Source organism: Microcebus murinus, chromosome 19, assembly GCF_040939455.1.
Source record: "Microcebus murinus isolate Inina chromosome 19, M.murinus_Inina_mat1.0, whole genome shotgun sequence".
Classification (NCBI taxonomy): Eukaryota; Metazoa; Chordata; class Mammalia; order Primates; family Cheirogaleidae; genus Microcebus; species Microcebus murinus.
In genome coordinates this window covers 27,657,823-27,675,372 of record NC_134122.1, presented here as the reverse complement: position 1 = coordinate 27,675,372, position 17,550 = coordinate 27,657,823, and the positions used below count along the sequence as shown (strand labels likewise).

The following is a 17,550-nucleotide window of genomic DNA, read 5'->3' as shown; positions in this document are numbered from 1 at the left end:
CTAGGGGCTGGGGACACATCCATCAATAATGCCAGACTATGCTCTAACTGTGCCCTGAAGAAACCCACAATGGTGGTATAGGATAGAGTGGACAATAGCAGAACTGTAGGAGAGGGACAGAATTGCCCAGAGGAGAAAGTGGTGATGATAGCTGTGTGCAGAGGTTGGGGAGGGAAGACTCTAACAGAAGAGGCCTGTCTGGCTGGGTTTGAAGGATAAGTAGGAGTCTTCTAGAGGTGCAGGAGCAGTGTAGGCAGAAGAAACTATGGAGGTAAAGATCTGTAAGCATAGCTTCCTTGGATGAATTCCATGTATTTCAAGATGAGGGCAGCCATGGAAACAAGGGCAAAGTAGAAGAGATTTAATGTCAATGGCTTTACTTGAGTTTAGAATATGAACCCATAACCTTTGGACTTAGTGATAACACTGATTGCGTTTCTATGATTTCCTACAGAATATGAACCCTGAGGAGGTCAATGTTGGTGTGTCTGTGATTCTTTGCCAACTGCCAAGGTGGAGAGGGCTCCTCTGACTGCAGGTGGAGCAAAGGTGGCCCTGCTATTGGCTGCAGCTCTGGCTCTGCCTCCTTTCCCAGCACGTAAACCTTCCAGCCAGGCTCCATATATGTAGCCCAGCAAAGAGCAACACACAGCTGAGAGAACAACTCAGAGAAGAGAACTGAAGAAAGAAAGTGGAGATGGACCTCATCCCAGACTTTGCCATAGAAACCTGGGTTCTCCTGGCTACCAGCCTGGTGCTGCTTTATCTGTGAGTAACAGTCCAGGCTCCTCTCCTCTCTAACCTTGGACTCAACATGGTCAGGTCTGTCTTTCCCTTATCTGCCCTGAATATTGAGAGCAAGTTGCTTAATTGTTGGATGCATCCCATAAAAGTTATTATTTATCTCATGCAGATATGTTGAAGGAGTAAATAAGCATCTATCCCACCAACCCCACCATCCATCTCCCAATCTCAGTGGCTAGGAGGTGACACCATTTGATCCTGTGGGATGATTTCTAATTGATGATGACTTTGGACCTAGACTAATCGGCCACAATTTAGCAGAGGCAGGTTACAAACAGCTGGACCATGACTTGGGATCCCTACCCCTTCCCAAGCTCTGGGGATTCTGAGAGCAGGAGGGGGTGGCTCAGGTTTTTGTCTCTTTATCTTTGCTTCTACGTTCTGTGTCTGTGGCAAGGCATGAAGAGGGATTGTTCCCTGTGGACCTGGGTGCTTCCTGCTCCCCTGCCTTCCACCCCAGGCATCATTTACACAAGGTACCACAAGGCTTCCCTGACTTCAGGGGAGGCTCTTACTTGGCTCTTCCCTCTTTTGTGTGCCCCTCCCCTGGAACTCTCCTTCCTATTATTCAATTCCTCCACCCTGTTATATGTAGAACTATTTACCTCTAAATGATGAAAATTTAGAGCAGAAGAGACCTGAAGGAAATCTTCAAGTTTTATTCTTTTCTTTCACCTTTTCCTTCCAGTCTCTCAGAGGTTGGTGTTAGTACAGAGCTTTATTTCTCCCCTGATATGAATCTGCTAGCAGCCAAAAAAAGAAGTCCTGAAGGCCAAATTGATTTCCATATTTTTTTCTCTATATATTCTGGCACAGGAGGATGAACCTCTTCATTGGTGGGATTCTTTCCATCATAAGGCAGAGGGAGAGAAGCGTTGCTTTCCATGTGTGAATAGTAGAGGCTCCATCACATTTGACTTTGCTCACAATTTCACTTTTATTAGGAGTAAGGAATCATGATGCCATGAAAATAAAAAAATAAACCTGGTTTTAATTCTTTGAAAGAAAGCTTAGAAATTCTGGCAATTGTGGAAATGTATTTTCCATCAGATGACACTTTAAAATGAATTGCCATGGCTTAAATCATTCTATTTATTTATTTTAAAGGCTGGTCGAGTGAAGCAGTGGGAGTGGAGAAGGAACAAAGAAATCCGTAACTGGTTGTGGTCAATTAGTTGTAAACACCAGTGCACTCTATTTAGCCATTCTATTTAAAAGCAGATTTGGGGGAGATTTGGCTATTTCTAGCATGCTCCTTTTGAATCATAAAAGAGGCCTGTCATTTCAGTATTTGCAACAACAAATGTGTATAAAATAATATCACCTCTAGAATAATGTCAGGAATATGAGTCTAATGCACAAATACACACCTCTATGGCAAGATTGCATGTATGTTTTTAAACATACCTGCCCAACAGGTTCTTTCAATCCCTCAGTTTCAAATATACCAGCACATTATCTTAATCTCCCAGGGCAGTAGAGTGAGACTCTGAGCACTGATGATATAAAAGGCATCCAGAGAGCAGCCAGGATGAAGTGAGAGAATAGTCCTCACCCCACAGAGCACAACTCCCAGTCCTAGCCAGGCAGGAAGGCGGGGAGGTGGCCACTGGCTCCTCCTTGCTCCCCTAAAAAAAAAAAAAAAAAAAAAAAGACAGAGCACAACTCCCAGAGGTACTTGTAGATCCTCCAGATACTTAAGGACAGGATGGGTTGGCATCTCACCTGATTGAAGTCTAGGCAAATGGACACCATCTGTGTCATAAGTATGGTCTGTCTGGTAGGGAGGCTGTCACTAGAGATTCAGGCACCCAAGAAAACAATATGTTTGCCTTAGAAGACACTGGTGGAGCTCAGGAGCTGGTAGCTATAAGGTAGTAAGGTTGCTAACAACGTTAAGCACAATAGAAATGATTGCCTTTTTTTGTTAGCCTTCATTTATTCCAAAAAGAGAATTGCTACACCACAAAGAAGAGAGCTGGAAAGAAACTAAAAAATTCGCCCAGTCTACCTTCTGCCTTTGTATAGTACCATGTGAGTTTAGACACTAGACTAGATCTTTACTTGGGGGCCAGTGTTGCTGATACATTAACTCAATTGCTTGGCCTCAGTTGAGAGTCCATGTAACATGTTGAAAGTTCAAAAGCACAGATTAGTTTAATTGATTTCCCATGGTTGTGATACAGGAAAGTGGATCCCAAATGTGCACATGAGTGTTGATTGATTGGTTCCAATTTAATAGTTAATGCATGTGATATTTGTTTTTCCATTTTTATAAAACTTTCCTTAGAAGAATAGTCTCCAGTTCCATCCAGGTTGTTAAAGAGGTATTAGTTCACCATGTTTTTATGGCTTAGAAGTATTTCATAGTATATATATACCACATTTTATTAATCCATTCACGTATTGATGGGCATCTATGTTGATTCCAAATCTTTGTGATTATGAATTGTGTTGCAATAAATATTCAAGTGCACATGTCTTTTTGTAAAAATGATTTTTTCCCTTTGGGTAAATACCCAATAGTAGGATTGTTGGATCAAATGGTAGATCTGGTTTTAGGCCTTTGAGGCATGTCTATACTATTTTCCATAGAGGTTGTAGTAGTTTGCAGTACCATCAACAGTGTAAAAATGTTCCCTTCTCTCCACATCCATGCCAACATCTATTGTTTTGGAACGTTTTGATAAAAGCCATTCTCGGAGTTAAATGATATCTCATTGTGGTTTTGATTTGCATTTCCCTGATGATTAGAGACTGTGAGCATTTTTTCATATGTTTATTGGCCATTAGTCTATCTTCTTTTGAAAGCTTCTGCTCATGTCTTTTGCCCATTTTTATAGGTTGTTTGATTTTTGTCTTGCTGATTTGTTTGAGTTCTTTGTATTAGATTAGTGAAAAAGTAATAGCACTTTCAGACCATGAATTTTAAATCATTATAACTAGGCTCAAACACATCTTTATTAATCAAAATAGGAACCATTACAATCAACACATTTTTACCAATGAGAAATAAGTTTGTTTCTTCCTGTAGCATAAAAATCCATGCTTTGGGATTCGATGAACTCTTGGAAAGCATTTTCTGCATCCTGCTGGTTGTAGAAGTGTTTTCACTGCAAAAAGTTGTCAAAATGCTTGAAGAAGTGGCGGCCAGTTGGTGAGAGGTCACGTGAATAGGGCAGATAAGGCAAAACTTCATAGCCCCATTCATTCAACTTTTAAGTGTTGGTTATGTGATGTGTGGTTGGGCATTGTAATGGAGAAGAATTGAGCCCCTTTTGTCAACCAATGCCAGCTGCAGGTGTTGCAGGTTTTGGTGCATTTCATTGATTTGGTGAGCATACTTCTCAGATGGAACAGTTTCACTGGGATTCAGAAAGCTGTAGTGGATCAGACTGGCAGCAGACAACTAAATAGTGACCATGACCTTTTTTTGGTCAAGTTTGGCTTTGGGAAGTGCTTTGGAGCTTCTTCTCAGTCCAACCACTAAGCTAGTCATCGTCAGTTGTCGTATACAATCTGCTTTTCATGGCACATCACAATCTAATCAAGAAATTGTTCATTGTTGTTGCATACAAGAAGACGACACTTCAACAATTTTTTTTTATTTTCAGTCAGTTCATGAGGCACCCACTTATCAAACTTTTTCACCTTTTCAATTTGCTTCAAATACTTAATGACTGTAGAATGGTCAACACTGAATTCTTTGGCAACTTCCCAGTGATTTTCTTATTTGAGTTAAAAATGGATTGTAAAGCAGCAGAGATATCACAACATTAACAACACATTTGGCCCAGGAACTGCTAATGAACGTATAGTGCAGTGGTGGTTCAAGAAGTTTTGTAAAGGAGACGAGAGCCTTGAAGATGAGGAGCACAGTGGCTGGCCAGTTGACAACAACCAACTGACAGCAATCATTGAAGCTGATCCTCTTACAATCAAGTATGGTTTTATATCTGGGTTCTCTGTTCTGATCCATATGTCTGTCTCTGTTTTGGTGCCAGTAGCATGCTATTTTGATTACTGCAGCCTTGTAGCATAACTTAAAGTCTGGCAAAGTGATGACTCCAATTTGTTCTTATTGCTTAAGGTTGCTTTGCCTATTCGGGGTCATTTCTGGTTCCACATGAAGCAAAGAACTATTTTTCCTAGATCTGTGCAAAATGACATTGATATTTCAATGGAGATTGCATTGATTTTGTAAATCACTTTGGGTAATATGGACATTTTAACAATGTTGATTCTGCTGATCCATGAGCATGATGTGTTTTCCTGTTTACATCATTTATAATTTTCTTCGTCAATGTTTTGTAGTTCTCCCTGCAGAGGTATTTCACCCCTCTAGTTAAATATATTCCTAGTGTTTTATTTTCTTTCTTGCTATTGTGAAAGTTATTGACTCTTTTATTTGATTCTCAGTTTCACTGATGTTTAATATATGAATGCTAGTGATTTGTGCATATTGAGTTTGGAACCTGAAACTTTGCTGAATTTGTTTATCAATTCCAGGAGTCTCTTGGTAGAATCTTTAGAGTTTTCCAGATATAAACTCATATCATCAGAAAGAGATATAGTTTGACCTCTTCTTTCCCCGTTTGGATACCCTTGGTTTCCTGCTCTTGTCTGATTTCTCTGGCTAGGACTTCTGTTCTAAGTTAAATAGAAGTTGTGATAGTGGGAAACCTTGTCTGGTTCCAGTTCTAAGTGGAAATTCTTTCAAATTTCCCCAGTTTAGTATGATGTTGGCTGTGGGTTTGTTATATATTGCTTTTATAATTTTGAGGTAAGTCCCATCTATGCCTATTTTGTTAAGCGTTATCATAAAAGGGTGCTGGATTTTGTCAAATGCTTTTTCTGCATCCATTGAGAGGATCATGTGGCCTTTGTTTTTGCTTCTATTTATGTGGTAAATTACATTTATAGATTTGCATATGTTGAACTATCCTTGCATCTCTAGGATGAAGCTAATTTGGTCATGGTGGATTTTTTTTTTTTTTTGATGTGCAGCTGAAATCAGTTTGTTATGATTTTATTGAGAATTTTTGCATCTATATTCATAAGAGATATTGGTCTATAGTTTTATTTTTTTGTTGTATTCTTTCTTGGATTTGGTATCAAGGTGAAATTGGCTTTGTAAAATGAGTTGGGGAGGATTCCTTCCTTCTCTACACTATGGAATAATTTCTGCAGTATAGGCACCAGTTCTTCTTTGAAGGTGTGGTAAAATTCAAGTATGAAATCATCTTGTTCAGGACTTCTTTTGTTGGCAGATTTTTTATTGCTGCTTCAATTTTATTGTTTGATATTGGCCTGTTTGGGAATTCTATTTATTCCTGATTGAGCCTAGGGAAGCTGTGTGTTTCCAAAAATTTGTCCATTTCCTCCATGTTTTCAAGATTATGTGCATAGAGATTTTGATAGTACTCTGAGATAACATTTTATATTTGTGTGGTATCAGTTGTGATATCTCCTTTTCCATTTCTAACTGAGCTTATTAGACTCCTTTCTTTTCTGGTTCTGGTTAATCTAGTGAGAGGCCTGTGAATTTTGTTTAGCTTTTCAAAGAATCAACTTTTGTTTCATCAATCTTCTGTATAATTCTTTTGTTATAAATTTCATTTAATTCGGCCCTGATCTTGGTTATTTCCTTCTTCTGCTGGCTATGGGATTGGTTCACTCTTCCTTTTCCAGTTCCTTGAGATGATTCATTAAATTGTTGATTTGTGATCTTCCTGTCTTTTGGATGTAGGCATTTTTAGGGCTATGAATTTTCTCTTAGGACTCCTTTAGTTGTATGGCAGATTTTGATAACTTGTATCCCCTTTATCATTTGGTTCAAAGAATCCTTTGATTTGCATCTTAATCTCCTTCTTGACCCAGCTATCATTCAGCAGTAGGTTATTTAGTTCCCATGCTTTTGTGCACAGATGAGTGTTTCTGTTGGAATTGATTTCTAATTTTATTCCACTGTGGTCTGAGATGATACATGGTATAATTTCTATTCTTTTTTTAATTTGTGGAGACATGTTTTGTAGCCTAGAATCTGATCAATCTTAGAGAAAGTTCCATGAGCTGATGAGAAGAATGTATATTCAGTGGTTTGGGGGTAGAATGTTCTGAGGCAGTTCTATCTTCAGTGTGGGCTCAGCTGGAAACATGCCCCTGCCACAGAGAAACAGGTTTCCCAGCACAGAGCACTCTCACAGTCATTATGGGAGAGGAGGAACCACAGTCTCCCTGCACTGCTCTCGTGTCCAGTGGCCACCAGGTCCTGCCCACCTGTCCAAGCCACCAGTTGGCAATCCCACAAAATGCTGCTGCAGGGACTCCACTCTCAGTGGCAAACTCAGCCAGAAATGTGCTCCCACATTAGAGAAACACGCAACTCGGTACTGAGCACTCTTGTGGTTGCTATAGGTGGGAGGGGCCATGGTCTCCCTGCACCACTCTCATGTCCTGGGGGCACTGGGTCCTGTCCACTGTCCAAGCCGCCAGTGGATGATCCTGTGAAGTGCCCCTGCGGCAGCTCAGCTCTCAGTGGCAGGCTCGCTGGGAACACACCCCTGCCACAGAGAAACAGGCTTCCCAGCTCAGAGCACTCTAGTGGTTGCTATGGTGGGAGGCAGGAGCCATGGCTACAAGCCAGCTTGAGTCATAAATACTTTCTGTGATGCCAGGAATGGAGGAGGTGCTGAGGAGGAGGCTTTTAGGTATAAGAATGCCAGCTCTCTGGTCTCTTGTGGCACTCTCCCAGCAGGGTTAGAGTTTTGTGCCCTGCTGCCCCCTGGGGCAAACATGGGGGAGGGGACCACCCGCCCTTAACCTTTAACTGGGCTCTGGGCCTCTCTGGATTTGGTCCATGCCACTGTCCTCTCTTCTCTTTCTTTCTCTTTCTCAGCTCTGCAGCCCTTGGGTCCTCCAAACACTTCTGCTGTCTTCCTGTGAGCCACACCCAAGCTGCAATTGTTCTCCACTCTCCTTAGTCCATCTTTCTACCCTTCAGCCAGGATAGTCCACTGAGCTATGTCTCTTGTCAGCCATCTTGGCTCCTCTTCTGCTCCTTCCCTTTTTAAAATATATAGGGTAATTTCCAGTAGTTGCTATAGCATTAGTAAACTGTCATGGTGGGAGTTTCTTTTAGTATACTAATATATTCAAATTGGGTATAAGAATAAATGTTGATATTCAAACTATTTCATACCAAGGTAAAAAAAAAAAGAAAGAATTTTATTTTAAAATAAAGTTAAAAAAAAAAAAAAAGAATAAATGAAGGTAATCTGAAGTCATTTGTCATAGCCATCTGGGCTCCAACTGGTTTTGGCTGGTTTCTCTGCCATCTCTTGTTTTATCACAGAGCTTGGTTTGGGCCTTATGACTCTTTATCACACAGAGCCTATCAGTTCTCTATCTCAGTTGCAATAACAAAGGAAAGAACTAGAGTGGAAGTAGCCAAGGCCATCCTAGATTTGGTAATTGGTCGTATACTCCCACTAATTGTTCTAGGGGAGAGATCCAAATGCCCAGCTGGGCTTGGCTGAGCTGTGGCTGCTGGGTCACTCAAACACGCATCCCTCCATGCCATTGTTCAGTTTTATTTTATCACATATTTGATTTACTGGGTTTGTACAGATTATTTGGGACCTATACTGCCTTAAAGGCCAATCTCTAAAGAAGAGGAAACAAGGTCTTAATTCAACTGTCTGGCACATTTTAGGGTTACTTATGTTATGTGGCATAATGTACCTGAACTTTGGAAAGCCCTCTCTTTTAGCTGAGAGCACCCGTGTGGCATGTGAGACCATTTATGGACACAATACTTTTCAGCCACACTTTCTTCATTTGCCTCTATGGGGGTGCCTAGCAGCTTCATGTTAAATTCATGGCTGGCAGGCCCTTCTTTCAGCCTCTCTTCTTCCCCCCATCTGCCATCCCTCAGTAACACCAGGGTGGAAAGTTCTGCAAGCATCCAGAAACCCAAGCTGGGAGAATCCATACATAACACATCAAAGATGAGTTGCAGACAGGCCTGCCATAGAAAGCACCTTCCTACAGAGGGAGTTGATGTACACAGGCAGTAAATTCACTACTTCATGATTAATCCTCTTGAAATAAATGAGCATGCCTTGTGCTGTGCTTCTCGGGTAAGTATCACAAGTTGAAGGGCCAGAAGTTTCCTCCACAAAGGGAGGAATGGCCTGGACATGGAATCTGTAGTTGTGGGTTCCTCTGCACAGTGTTATTCAAGTAACATCAGAGTCAATCATCTTTCCTTATAACTCAAATCAACCAGATGGTGTGACCACTGAGATTGGGTGTGACTGAAAAGTGCTCACATTTCTAAAAGGCCAATGGAAGCCTTGAACTCAAGTTGTCAATCTATAGATAAAAGAATACTGTGGCTCCTCCAAGGCCTCTCTGTGAAGGCAAATTTAAGAAGGACCAGATCTTAAAACAGGGTCAGAGCTTAGAGGGAAGGAAAAGCATAAAAAGCCTCTGAGCAAATAATAAGAACAATGTCACGATAGGCTCTCGGTGACCCTCTGTGATTGAGCGGATGCAGTTATACAAAATCTCATCATGGGAGCAGAAGCAAAAAAAATTCACTGTTCTACCTAGAATGAGAATTTCTAAGTCATGGAGTCAACTTATAAAATAGATGTAAGAGAATGAAATGCCCTGGAAGAATTCCAGCCTGAGCCTCTCAGGATCACTCAAGTTTGGGGATGTTTATCAAGTGTTCACTCTAGGATTGAAACCATAAAGACTTCGGATGCTTTTAGCTAATTATTGCGAGTTTTGAGGAGTCTCACAGTGAATTCAGGAAAGGAGATGAGTAGTGAATATAATTATTGCTCTTGGAGTTGCTGTTGTTATTTATTCCCTATTGTTATCTCCCTGTCTTGACTATCCCAGCTCTTAAATTAGTGACTGGCCAGTCCCCATTATCTATAAAGTCACAATCCCTGTAACCTGGCTTTCTCTTTTACTTTATAGATATGGGACCCAGTCACATGGACTTTTTAAGAAGTTGGGAATCCCTGGGCCAAAACCTCTGCCTCTTTTTGGAACTATTTTGTCTTACCGCAAGGTGAGTGTTGTTTTAGCTCCTTCTATTGCTACTTATGATAGCAAACATCAGCTTAGTTCCATCAGTTAAAAAGCCCCTCCTTGGGAGGAAGTCCTGATGTTTCATGCTTTCACAAATGGTGTGTAGGCCCCACCCACAGCATGGTCAGGTTTACCCAGGGGATCTGTTGCCAACTTCCCAGGAGCCTCAGGTCAGCCTCTGGAGCCTGAGGATGCACCCTTCCAGCTTGCCAGCTCCCACACACATCATCTGGGAGCCTAAGGATTGATGTGCCTTGCCCACCACTGCTGGTGTCTGTGCACTCCGCCCAGGGTCCTGAGGATGTGCCTGCCCAGCCTGCTGCCACACTGCTGCTGGTGCCCTCCCACCCATGCCACCTGTGGGCCTGAGGACTGACCTGCCGAGTCCACCATTGCCACCACTGCCACTTGCGTATACTACCTGGGGGCCCAAGAGTTGGCCTGCTGCTGCTTTCATTGCCAATGCCATGTACACCACACAGTGGTCCAAAGACCTGCCTGCCTCCCTGGCCCACATCTGCCATAGCCAGTGCCCAAGCCAACTGCCTAGAGGCCTGAGGATCGGCCTACCTGGACCCACTACTACCAGTGACTGCATATTCCACCCAGGGACCCAAGGACTGGTCCATTCAGCCACCTGCTGCCACCACTGGACCCCAAGTACTGGCCCACCTGCATCATGTCTCCAGCAATACCTCACCATATCCTATACTAAAAACTGCAGCTTAAGCCACTGAGGAATTCACAGACACCACTGACACTGATTATAGCCAAAGAAGTCATATGCAGACTACAATATGGCCCACACCCAAAATCAAAGCTAATGCACCCTAACAATTAACACTATAAATATTTTTAATACATCTGTCGAAAATAGTCCATCCCCATGAAAGCCAATCCATAAAATTGGAAGAAGCAATTCTTATAGCAGATGCACAGATACACGTAAGGACACAAGCAACATGAAAAAGCAAGAAAATATGACACCTCCAAAGGAACATCATAATTCTCCAGTAATAGATTCTAACAAAAAAGAAATCTATGGGATTCCTGAAAAAGAATTGAAAATAATGATATTAAAAAATGTCAGTGAGATACAAGAGAACAGATATAATACAAAGAAATCAGAAAAACAATTTGTGATCTGAATGAGAAATTCAACCAAGAGATAGCATTTACAAAACAAAAAACAGAAATCCTAGCAGAGGCTGGGCGCGGTGGCTCACGCCTGTAATCCTAGCACTCTGGGAGGCCGAGGCGGGCGGATTGCTCAAGGTCAGGAGTTCGAAACCAGCCTGAGCAAGAGCGAGACCCTGTCTCTACTATAAATAGAAAGAAATTAATTGGCCAACTAATATATAGAGAGAAAAAATGAGCCAGGCATGGTGGCACATGCCTGTAGTCCCAGCTACTCGGGAGGCTGAGGCAGGAGGATTGCTTGAGCCCAGGAGTTTGAGGTTCCTGTGAGCTAGGTTGACGCCATGGCACTCACTCTAGCCTGGGCAACAAAGTGAGACTCTGTCTCAAAAAAAAAAAAAAAAGAAAGAAATCCTAGCAGTGAAGAATGCAATAACCAAAACAAACAAACAAAAACCTGAAAGCTTCAATAATAATCTAGATGAAGCAGAAGAAAGATTTCTGAACCTGAAGACAGGTCTTTGGAAATAACCCAGTCAGATAAAAAAGGAAAAAAAGAAAAAAATAAGAAAGAATAAAGAAATCCTAGATGATGTATGGGACACCATAAAGCAACTAAATATTAGAATTTTGGGTGTTTTAGAAGGAGAAGAAATGGGAAAAGACAGAAAACCTATCTAATGAAAGAATAGTTGAAAATTTCCCAAGTCTTGCAAGAGATATAGACATGCAGAGATACAGGAAGTTCAAAGGTTTCCAAATAGATTAAATTCAAAAAGGCCTTCTCAAGGAACATTAGAGCCAAATTGTCAAAGGTCAAAGACAAAGAGAGAATTCTAAAAACAGCGAGAGAAAAGCATCAGGACACATATAAAAGAATTATCCTCAGACTAACAGTGTATTTCTCAGCAGAAACCTTACAGGTTTCTGTCTATATTCTGTGGCCTCTGGGGCAGATGATATGGTTTAGTAGAGGATATTGCAGTCTTTTTTTGGCCTTTTTCCCCAGATAATACTAAAGGAAAAAACCGACAAAATAGATGACTCTTTAGGAAGATAGATGAGATGCAAATTACTCCAGCACCCTTAAACTTGAGTATTCTCTTCCTGATGCTTAAGGATAGGGAATGGCCTTAGACGGATAGCCTGAGTGTGTGTAGAGACCAAGGGCTTTCTCTTTGTGTTGTTTACTTCAAATTGTATCAGTTAGAATGGTTTTGGCTACAAGTAACAGGCAATTCAACTCATAATTACTTAAATAACCCAACAAATCTACTCAGAGGTATATACCCAAGACACATGAAAAAATACGACCATATAGACTTGTATATGAATGTTATACAAGCAATATTATTCATGATAGTCACAAGGTAGTAACAACCCAAATGGAATAAGCAAAATGTAGTATATCCATACAATGGAATATTATTCAGCTATAAAAGGGAATGAAGTGCCCTTACATGCTATAACGCAAATGAACCTTGAAAACATTATACTAAGTAAAAGAAGCTATTCACAAAAGACCAATTTATTATATGATTCCATTTATATGAAATAAACACAATAGGCAATTCCACAGAGATTGAACTTAGTAGTTTTTAGGGTCAGTGTGAATCAGAGGATTGGAAAGAGGGTAAAAAAAAAGATCCTTGATGTCTTTAACTTCCCAATTCCACTAGAATTTTAGAGACAGCTCACGAGATAAATGAAAAGGGGGATGCTGAACAAGATGAAAGAACATGCATCCCCTGAGACATTCACTCACTTTTTCTCCAGCCTCAGTTTCCACACACACCCCTGGAGGTGATAATGCAGAGGGTTATGAGACTTTAGAGACAATACATACATGAGCAAAAATGCTTTAGAAAGAAAAAGAGTTACTTAGCATTCACAGACAAGGATAAGTCATTTAGTATCTACAATATTCAGAGAAAATTCAAGTGTGACTTTAAGTTCTCCATTTCAAATATCTCATCTATTTTTATTTTTTTCCCCTAAAACAGCTCTGAATTAGAGCTTCCCTCCAACTGTCAGTGAAAAATAGGAAGCCTGATTTCGACAGATTTGACTCTTTTTTCCCCAAGGAGAGGTCCGGTTCAGTACATGTAAAATAATAATTGAATTTTATTCTGTTTCTCCTCCCAGGGATTTTGGGACTTTGACACAAAATGTTATAAAAAGTATGGAAAAATGTGGGGGTGAGTATTCTGGAAACTTCCATCACATAGACTTGCTGCTATGATCATAACCCCACTGCATGGAGGACAATCTCAGCCCAGAGCCTCTTGGGATGAATCTCTTTATTATAAAGGTTTTGGAGGATTGTCCTACCAAGGACCTACTCCCATATGTCTCCAGGTGTTAAGGTCTACAGACTAGATCAGGCCAAGAACGTTGCAAGTTATCACTTTTCTCTAGGCTTTGACGGCCCAGGGACTCCTAGCATCACTTTCTGTCAAGTGTCTGGCTATTCCGCTCATCTCCATTTTTCCATCCTTAGGTTGCCTTTCATTGCATCAACTGCATTATTTCACATCCTTCTAATATGTGCTCATAAATGTATAGCTTTATGTCCTTCCCACATTGATTCACATTTAATTAAAAACTAAAATTCTTTCATTTAATTCTGGGGTTTAATATGTGCTTTTGAAAAAAGGGCTGGGAGATAAACAGATTTGGAAATCATTAACACTCTGCTTTTTACTTTTATTTTCACTTTTTCTGCAAGTGTGGAGTTGTGTTGTTGTTGTTTAATATAAGCCAAGTGTTTTTAATAGAAGTGTATACAAATATTTCTTTGTCTACTCCATTCTGCTGACTTTGAAGAAGAAATATAGGATATTTTAACCCACTCTGTCCCCCATGGGCTGATGGACTTTATGATTTTGTGGGGTGGCTTCAGCCAGCTGCAGCAGCTGTTCCCTTTCAGAGCTGCAGAAGGTTTGGAGAGAGCAGCACAAGAGGTGCAATTGTGTATTTGTATGCTACAAGCAAGTGCGAGAAGGCTTTGCCTCTTCATGCCTCTTCATCTTCTCACATCAAGTCCTCACAAACCACAGCACTGGCCAGAGTCCTGCCGACTTGGCATGGCCCATAACAGCCACATGACTGAGTAGGAAGAACACACAGCACCAGACCTTCATGGGACCGACTCCAAGTGCCCCTTGCAACACACAGTACTTGTGAATGCTTGATAATTTACTTGCCTCCAATGATTTAGTATCATTTTTGATAATGAAATATTTTAAACATACAAAAAATTATGGAGAATGGCATAGGAAATACCCATGTATGCACCACCTGGACTTAATAAATGTTCTCTTATTATCTCTAACCATGATCTGTTTGAAAAGCTATTAATGTCAGAGCCACATTGCCTTCATTGTATGAAGACTCAAGTGGTTTCTGTGGACTGAATCTTGCCATGTATCCTACCCTAACTTGAACTTGGAGCTAAAATTGCTGCATATTATACAACTAGGGGTATGGATTATGTAACATCAGGATCAAATTCTGAATTCCTGAGTGTGGCTCCAGCTGCAGAATCAGGCACGTGAGGTTTAATCAGCTCTGTTTTCCTGACACAGGTTTTACGATGGTCAACAGCCTGTGTTGGCTATCACGGATCCCGACATGATCAAAACAGTGCTAGTGAAAGAATGTTATTCTGTCTTCACGAACCGGCGGGTAGGCAACCGTTTTTTAATTTTAAGTATTGATTTATTTAGTTATTAAATTGTCTTTTGAAATAATTATATATTCACAGAAAGTTGCTAAAAAATGTACAGGGACATTCTATATACACCTCCCCCTGTTTCCCCCAATGGTAACATCCTACATAACTACAAATATAGTATAGTCTTGTTACTATAGCAACAGAAAACCAACATTGATACAATCCACAGAGCTCATTCAGATTTCCTCAGTTTTACGTGCCCTCATTTGTGTGTGTGTAGCTCTATGCAAATTTGTCACATGCATAGATTTGCATGACTACAACACAATCAAGACACAGAACTCTTACATCACTGTGAGGCTCCCTCCTGCTATTCTTCTATAGTTGTGATGTGTAGCTTGTCCTTTCCTCTTAATGGGATCTATATCAGAGCAAACTTTTTATTTTTATTTTGAGGGGTCCAACTTATTGTTATTTCCTTTTATGGGTTGTGCTTTTGGTGCCAAGTCTGAAGATTCTTCCCTTAGCACTCATTGTTGTTGGGTTTTTTCTAAAAGTTATGTAATTTAATGCTATGCCTTTAAGTCTGTGATCCTTTTCACTTTGGGGAGCCTATGGCTGTCCACCTGTTCCAACACCACTTTTGGAAAGGCTGTCCTCCCTTCACTGAATTGCTTATGCACCTTTGTCAAAAATCAGTGGAGCCTATTTGTGTGTGTCTGTGTCTCATTCTCTAGTCTGTTCCATTGATCACTGCGTCTGCCCCTCATCCAGCACCACACTGTCTGGTACATTGTAAATCTTAACATCATGTAGAGTTATTCCTCACATTTTGTTCATTTTTCAGAATTTTTTTTAGCTATTCTTGGGCCTTTGCTTTTCTGTACAAATTCAGAATAAGCTTATGTATATCTATAAGCAAACTTACTGAGATTTTGCTAAGAATTGAATTAAACCTTTAGATTGATTCAGGGAAAATCTGTATCTTTACTCTGTTGAGTCTTTCATTCCATGAACACAATATGCCTATCCATGTCTATACTTTGATTCCTTTCAACATTTTGTAGTTTTCAGTGTAGAGATCCTGCACATGTTTTGTTAGATTAATACCTAAAGTATTTCATTTTCATTGGAGTGATGATAAATGCTATTGTGTTTTTAATGTGTCTTCAGATAGTCACTGTTGTTACATAGAAATATGGTTGATGTTTGTGCTGATCTTGTATCCTACCTCCATCCTTGCTGAACTCACTTACTTGTTCTAGAGGTCTTTTTGTATATTCCTTGAGATTTCCTACATTGGCAATTATGTCACCTAAAATAACAACACTTGTATCTTTTCCATTCCAATATGTATAACATTCATTTCTTTTCTTGCCTATTGCACTAGGACTTCCAATATGACATTGAATAAGAGTGGTGAGAGTAGACATTTTTTAATTATTCCTGATCTTAGGGAAAAAGCATTAAGTGTGATTTAGCTAAGGAGTTTTTTGATAAAGATTGTTTTTGTCAAATTGAGGATTCTTCTCTCTCTTTCCCTAGCTTGCTGAATTTTTATCATAAATGTGTGCTAGAAGTCTCTGCTTTAAAACAAAATATAGATTAGAAACATGCAATAAAATTTCAAGCAGGTTGTTTTGATAGGCCAGTCCCAAGTCGGGAAATGGAATACTCTCTTTCTTTTTCTTTCTATCCCTGGAGAATAAAAAGAAGAAGAAAGGGCTTTTATGTATGCATTATTTCTTTAAAATGGAATCCTAAGCTTTTAAGTATTACCAACTACTTGTTTATGAATCACCATACCAATGCATCCCTTTTTCAAGCTGTTCATGCTGTGGACGTATGTAAAGACAGAGCTGGTGTGAGGCAACAGTCCGCCAAGACCACCTGGCTGTCAACAACCTTTTCCAGTCTGCACCACCCTGGAGAAGGTACTATATTCCTTGAGATTCCCTACCTCTATTCCACTGCAAGAACAGGTGTCCTACCACATGGACTATTTGTATTTAAAAGGAGACTGGGCTACAAAGGCCAGAAACTACACCACATATCTGAGTGCCTCCCCCTCCCCCAGAGAGACAGAGACAGAGAGAGAAAGAGAGAGAGACAGAGAGACAGAGATTGACTCTCAGAGGTGGCTAGGCATTTAGGATAAATCTTTATTGAGCATCTAACATAGGACCTGCCACCTGATAGACAGTAACTAAGTATTTGTTAAATAAGTAATGCCTGTTTGACACATTTTCTACAACTGTAGAGACCTCCAAAATTTATGTAGCACAAAATGTTTTTGCTTTGGACTCTAGCTTTTTGGTCCAGTGGGCTTTATGAAAAGTGCCATCTCTCTATCTGAGAATGAAGAATGGAAGAGAATACGAACATTGCTGTCTCCAACCTTCACCAGTGGAAAACTGAAGGAGGTAAGAAAATAAGACAATTTCTAATTAGAAACTTAAAGAATGAATCTGGGACAGGTAGAAAGTAAGATCATACTCCTTTTCTACTGATTTGGAGCTTTCTTAAAATAATCTTATCTTTATGTTCTAGAAGAGACATTATATGATTTGTTATAAAATGTCACTTAATGCTTCAGGCTTGAAGGACTTAAGTCTGCAAATTTAACTATGTGTGGTATTGTGTTTTGTGCTTAGATGTTCCCCATCGTGAGCCAGTATGCAGATGGGTTGGTGAGAAACCTGAGGCAGGAAGCAGAGAAAGGCAAGACTGTCACCTTGAAAGAGTAAGTAGGAGCACAGTCTCGGGGTTCTGAGCTGTCATGAGACCCTCTAGCTGCCTTTCTTTTTTTTTTTTTTTTTTTTTTT

The 17,550-nt window shown here is 40.3% G+C and overlaps 1 protein-coding gene across 1 annotated transcript in view; it reads left to right on the top strand.

Annotated features, from left to right (window-relative positions):
* Positions 1-618: 618 nt before the first annotated feature.
* Positions 619-17,550, top strand: part of CYP3A205 (cytochrome P450 family 3 subfamily A member 205) — a 34,512-nt gene continuing 17,580 nt past the window's right edge. The window contains exons 1-6 of the mRNA XM_012759059.3: positions 619-768; positions 9,799-9,892; positions 13,195-13,247; positions 14,637-14,736; positions 17,035-17,148; positions 17,380-17,468. Of these exons, the coding sequence (XP_012614513.2) occupies positions 698-768; positions 9,799-9,892; positions 13,195-13,247; positions 14,637-14,736; positions 17,035-17,148; positions 17,380-17,468 (521 nt within the window). The 5' untranslated portion in view covers positions 619-697. The remainder of the gene's footprint in view (positions 769-9,798; positions 9,893-13,194; positions 13,248-14,636; positions 14,737-17,034; positions 17,149-17,379; positions 17,469-17,550) is intronic.